The sequence below is a fragment of the Oryzias melastigma genome, linkage group LG20 (assembly GCF_002922805.2).
Source record: "Oryzias melastigma strain HK-1 linkage group LG20, ASM292280v2, whole genome shotgun sequence".
Lineage (NCBI taxonomy): Eukaryota > Metazoa > Chordata > Actinopteri > Beloniformes > Adrianichthyidae > Oryzias > Oryzias melastigma.
Window position 1 is genome coordinate 6667289 of NC_050531.1, and position 6564 is coordinate 6673852.

At 39.6% G+C, this 6564-nt stretch overlaps 1 protein-coding gene across 8 annotated transcripts in view; it reads left to right on the forward strand.

Moving 5' to 3' along the window:
- The window catches only part of cacnb2a (calcium channel, voltage-dependent, beta 2a), a 73152-nt gene that overhangs the window by 36635 nt on the left and 29953 nt on the right, over positions 1 to 6564 (forward strand). Inside the window, exon 1 of one of the 8 annotated variants that reach the window (XM_024279855.2) lies at positions 4174 to 5219. The exons of 5 other annotated variants lie outside the window; for them this stretch is intronic. In XM_024279855.2, the coding sequence (XP_024135623.1) occupies positions 5151 to 5219 (69 nt within the window). In that variant the 5' untranslated portion in view covers positions 4174 to 5150. Of the gene's footprint in view, positions 1 to 4173; positions 5220 to 6564 lie in introns of those variants that run through there. 2 more of the 8 variants (XM_024279852.2, XM_024279859.2) reach the window with 2 other exon arrangements.

Sequence of the window (6564 nt, forward strand, 5' to 3'; positions counted from 1 at the left end):
ACTCCTCCCCCATCATTGTCTTTCAAATAGGAAGTGCCTGCTGGCTCCAAGAAGCAAAAATCCCATAGAGTTCTATTGAGAAATAAAAGGTTATTATTCAATCATTCTATTTGTCAGAATAACCGTTCTTCCTTTTTTTAAAACATCTTCTTGCCTCATGTGTGCTTATGGATGAAAACTGAAAAATATAAAGTTGAAAAAAAATATCTTACTAATCATATTTTTTTCTTCATCATAAGTTATTCAAATTATAAACTTAAAGAAATGTGTTGCTTCAGATGAAAGGGGTGTGAACTGAATCCGCTAAATATCTACGGGTGGCATAACATCTGTTCAGTCCAGTTCTCGATGTACAGTCAATGGCTAGAAGCCACTAAATCCACTAACTCAACCCAGCTGTTGAAGACGGGCTACACCCTGAACAGGTTAGGGCCACACAATCACATGCACACCTAGGAGACAATTCAGAGCGACCAATTAACTGATGAAGCGTGTAGAAGAACGGGCAAACACATGAAGGTCCCAGCAGGAGATCTGAACAGGAACCTTTTCACTGTACGGCGGGAGTTCTCAAGCAGCTTGTGTGGAAAACATGAACCTCAGTATCTAAGCTGTAACCTTAACTTGGAAAAAATGTAGAGAAATGGGCCAAAAACGTAATATTGAGGAGGTGCTGATGTTGATTTTGTAAGTGATAATGCGTGACGAAGTGTGCATTATCACAAATTAACGCATGTAATGGAAGCCTGAACCACAAAGTGCGTTAATTTCTAAAGAAGCACACTTCAAAGGGCGTTATCCCACTTATACCATGGTCACTTACAAAAGAAATACATATTCAATTCATTTTTCATACTTTGATATAAAACAGTCATATAGAACCTTTTTCACTCTATGACCAAAGGATTCACCCAGACAAAAGGTGTGTTCGAGATTATGCAGGCATACGCAGCGTTGCGCAGATCTCCTGGATTGCGTTGCATGTTGGGTAGTTTTGGCTCTGACGTCACATGTCAATTGTCATGAAATTATCGTGAGAATGAGGCGCCTACTCAGCCGGGTGCAGCTGGAAATCTGGTGCTGTAGTCTACAAAATAATGCATTGTGGGAAACGATGTCCTGACAGTTCTTTCACTTCGACGGGATGCTGATCAGAAATGATTGGCGCTAAATGAAGGAAATCTGCGTATTTTGTAACTCTTTCTTGAATGTAGTTGTTGAACCTTTCTTGCTTTGTTCTCCGACCGTGGTCGGATGACTCAAGGGGAGATCTTTTCCAGGTCCGAAAGCTGCTCTTCCTCCGGGGTTCACCCCACTGTTCGGACCCTCAAAGCCCCCGGAGAGTGCGAAGCCAAATAACCAGTCTCAGTTCTTTTAGAGTAGAGGTACAGGATAAACAGTTTGTTGAACACACTAAAACTAAAATTTTAAACTTCAAAACCGTAATTTTGAACATATTATGAACTAGATATATAGTATTAACTGGGATAATGCTAGTGTGAATGCTGCAAGCTGAATTTGGCCGCTGAAGATGCTGAAATTACTAGCTAAAAATGCTGAAATTGATAGCGGAAAACGCTGAAGCCGATAGCCACTTAAAATATTAGCCAAATGCCAAATTAGCCTAAAAATGGAAAAAAGGGTTAGCCAAAACAGCTAGCATGTAGCTAAAAAATAGCTAAACTTGAAAAAAGTCTTAAAAAGTGAAAAAGCATAAATTAGCCAAAACAGCTAGCATGTAGCTGAAAAAATAGCAAAACTTGAAAAAGTCTAAAAAAAGTGAAAAAACATAAATTAGCCAAAACAGCTAGCATGTAGCTGAAAAAATAGCTAAACTTGAAAAAAAAAGTCAAAAAAATTTATAAAAGCATAAATTAGCCAAAACAGCTAGCATGTAGATGAAAAAATAGCTTAACTTGAAAAAAGTCTTAAAAAGTGAAAAAGCATAAATTAGCCAAAACAGCTAGCATGTAGCTGAAATATTAACTAAACTCCAAAATAGTCTAAAACATCTCAGTAAAAGAGAAAATAGTCCAAAATGACATTTTTTTTTTAACTTTAATCTGAAACTTTTTAAAATAGTTATAATAAAAAGGCAGCATTATTATTCCAGAATAAATCAAGTTAAACATTAAATAACGTTCAACGTTTGCGTCTGGGCCCGGTTAGGGTGACTGGAACCAGTCAGCGTTCAGTACCGTGTCTTAAGGTTTTCAGACCTTTGTAACCAATCGTTAATACGTGACGAGTTGTGAGTGAGAATGTGTTGATTCAGTCTGTAAACTGGCCAGCTGAACTATTCTGGTCTGAATGAACCAACAGGATTAGAACCAGCAGCTCAAAGTGCTTCATAAAGTTTGATTCCTGACACTCGTCAACTATAAATCCCTGTTTTCAGAATCCAGTTTGGGTCAGATCCCTCCATTTACACAGCAGACGAGAACAAGTTCTACTTTTGTCATCTCAGTCGTCCTAACTGGGTTTTCCTGCACAGATTATGTAAGAATGATAACTGCTGATCAAAGAGCTTGAAGTCGTGTTAACAGTCAGCTAAAGACAAACATTTAAGTGACTCAACTTCACCTCCTCGTTTCATTTCACTCAGACGTCGTCCATCAGAACAACAGAGGACTGCAGGCGTGTTCTTGTGGCCGCCGCCGCACCGGGACGCAAAGACCGATACGGCTCTCCCATGAGACGTTCAGTCAGCGCTGCGTTTGCTGATTTCAATCTTTTTTCCGAGTGTTACGTAATTGATGTAGCAGGTCATGTAACATTAAAGTGGTTAGCGGGAGGAGTTCCTTGTGACTGCAAGATGGTCAAGGTTTCCAAGAATCAAATTTGATAAGGTTTGGTGGTTTCTTTGAACAGGAAATTAATTTCAGCGACATTTAAGCAGATTTCTGAGCTGGGAAAAGCTGAGGAAGACGAAGAAGGATTTTTGTTTTTTTACATTTTTTAATATTGGCTTCATACCGATGTGAGATTACGTTTGTGGGTTTTGTGGGAATGACACAACACTGTCTGTGTGCGGGTCAGCGCTGTCAGACAGCCTGCAGCTTTTTCTGTCTCTGAGAATTTGTCAAAGTCTTCACCACTATGTGTGTGGAGCATCTGTGACCCATCAGAGAACCCAAATCCTCTATAGATTTTTAGATATTATTGGGTGTTTAGTATTTGTTACTCCCCACTTTGGAGTATTCATCTACTTTAGATAGAACTTGGACTTCATTCTGTTGCGTCTTTTTGAGACTTAATCGATTAAATCTTTCTTCTTAACATCTATTCTAGACAGTATTTTGACATCTGACGCTGTGTTTTGTTCAGCAAAATATCATTTGAACCTAAAACAATAAAAAAGGGGATGAGGATGTGCAGCATACCACCTTAAGTATTTAGATAGAGGCGGATAGGCGATTGCCTGGGGACCCCAAGGTGTAGGGGGCCCCAAACTGAACAAAAAATGTCTATTATAATTTATGTGCCTCTTTAGTATTTAGATCATAAAAATAAAAAAAAATCATAAAAGTCTGCTCATGTGAAAGTGTTTGGTCCTCCCCCGTCCCCTCGGAATGGACTATTCCGCCAACAGTAAGTTAGCAAAAAAACTCTTTAAGAGACTTAAAAATAAATAAATAAATAAAAATAGAAAAAAAGAAGAATAGAATATGTATTAATCTTGAAGGAAATTAAAAAGCGACCAGCTGCTGGCATTTATATTGATAATAGCACATCTAAATAAAAACGATAAAATAAAAAATAATAATAGTAAAACCATAAAAACATCAAAAGATAAAAATGTATTTACAAAAAACATAATATTTTCAAGAATTAAAATTCTAGATGAAGCATAGTCATCCGAGTAACGGTGAAAATAATTATTTTTATTACAATGTTGATGCAATAAAAGAAAAGAAAAAAAGGAAAAATCTTTTCACGCAAAGTTTTGACAATGTAAGTTAAAGAACTAAAATAAAAAAACTTTGTGCAGCAAGAAAAACAAAATAGAATAAAAGGAACTCTAAATGGAGATATTAAAAGTCACGAATGAAAAAAGGGACATAAAAGAAGAGGAAAGGGCAAAAAATTGTAATTTTTAAGAATATTATTAAATTTAATATAATAAATGTTTTGTTCCTTTCGCCTTATTTAGTAAAACCTGATAAACAAAAGAAAAGACAAAAGACATTTGTCATTTGATCCTACTAAGTGAGTGGAAAACAAATTACAAATATATGATACTTCAGCTTTTTTATTATCGTTTTCTTACTTTTCACTTCTAATGTGTATTTTTTGAATATATCAAAATGTTGTCCATATAAGCTAATACTTAGGATTTATATCTGTGCTTTAACTGCTGATTCTGCATGTTTTGTATGTATTATTGCTGTAGATGGATAAAAAAGCCGGGACAGTGAACAGTATTCTCGGCACGTGCACGTCCAGAAATGATTGCTGCAGAGACAAAAATGAGCAGATGGACTGGCTGTGAGGGGTAACTCAAATAAAAAAAAGAAAAAGAAAAGGGGAGGTACAGAGGAGGAGGAGGAGACGTGGATTGAAGAGAGACGGGGAGGCAGAAGCGGCGGAGGAGCTCAGCAGGTCTCGTGTGTGAAAACACCGACACACAGTGAGAAAACGAGAGGAGAGTCCGTCACACGCCGCCAGATAAACCCTCACATGCCGCTCGCAGACAATCAGGGAGAATCGGCTGCAGGAGCGGACTACGAAGCCTGACGGGGAGGATGAGGAGCATCACCTGACCGACCGGGAGTCAGCCTCAGCACCTGCAGCGGCAGACTGAGCACTCCGCCGATCAAAAGAGAGAGCTGCTGAGATTATGCGCAGGGCAGAGAGCTCCGGAGGATTCCCCATCTTTGGCAAAAGCAGCAGCTGCAGTCGGGGGAGCTTTGGCTCAGCAGACGGAGTCAGGGGGAGCTGCAGCAGCACAAGGAGCTCAGACTCCTCCAAAGCTATTTATTTACCCAGCGATGAATGTAGACTTTACAGCCAAGTTGTAAGAGGAAGCAGCTGTGTTGAATGTACCTGCAGCACTGGTCCAAAGGTGGCCACAGCGGTGCCGCCGCTCAGCCGCGGTCGTCAGGGTAGGGGGGACAGTGGCTCAGGACACTGAATGACCAGTGTGGCTGATGAAGGCCACCTGGATCCGCTTGCTGAAACGAGCCAAAGGAGGTCGAGTCAAGAGCTCCGACGCCTGTGTAAGGGCATTTCTGAGTGTGTTTACCTCACCGGACTCAGTGTGTGCTTTTCTGTGCATGGCTCTCGCCTTTTATGCATTCACCCCGCGCTTCCGCCATCCATACATAATGTTCACAGTTGTGTATTACCATGCAATTTAGATGCGGCGATCATTCCTTGCTGTCAGATTCTGGGCAGAGCTCCACATAACCTCCATCTGACTCTGTGGAGCGGCGCTCCTGTTGCACCTCGTCTTTAACTGTGACATGATGGAATAATAATAGCGGTCCAGGTGTGCCAGACGGCATTTTTTAAAGCCCAACGGGACTCTTGGGACGGGGGGGGTGGAGCTGTGAAGGTGCTGCTGTGCATCAACCTTGAGCAGCATTTGAAGATATTACAGACAACAAAACACATAATAAACCGGCTCATTATTAGAGTGTGCAACAAGTTTTTGTTAGCTCCTTCACAGCATCATCATTTTTTGATGTTTTTATCCATAAGTCGGGCTCAGGAAGGAGCGGTGCGACTCTCCTTTGTATGTATGTGATGGTTGGGTAATTCTAATCAGGCGCAGAGTGAGGCTATTTTTAACTCAGACATCAGAGGCTTCTGGTGCAGAGAAATGAATGAAGACTCTGGAAGAGGGTAGTAGAGTACATGTAAGGAGAGGAGGCAAAATTCCGGAAGAAAAAAAGACATTTTAGCCATTTTTGTTGTCGAATGCGAACTCTTGGGTCATATTGTCATTATTCTGAAATCTGCATCAGTTTTTCATGTGTTTTTACTAACTTTAAAAATTGATTTTTCTTTATTTTTTAAGGAAAAAACATTTTAAATATGAGAACTCACCATTTTAGTACATAGTTTGGTTTCAATTTCCTGGAATTGGTTTGCATAACCACGGAAAAAGGAGGATTACAGTTTAATAAAATCATGTCAAATTGCAAATTCAATTATGAACTTCAAGTGGATCCAGTATTTTGACAGTCGATGTCCACTCTGATGATTACGGTCAAATTCTGTGGTTTTACACTGGCTTTGGTTCAATTTAAATGCAGGATCTGAGTCTCTGCATCGCTGATATCCGTCAATAATCTTATTATTACATTATCATTTTGTCTAGTCGTGAAGCTGTCGGCTTACAGGGTTTGACTTGTTGTATATCAGATTCATCAGAGCTTTACTCAAGTCTCGGGTCTGTTTCAGAACCTTCTCTGGGTTCTGTGTGTCCCGGTGGACTGGACTATTCAGCACAGAAAAGAAAATCAAGGAGCTTTCTGAAATCTGATGATTTAAAGGGCATCAGTTTATCATTTGGCCAATCTCCTTAATAACTTCAAATCTATCAAATTCTTTTAAAAG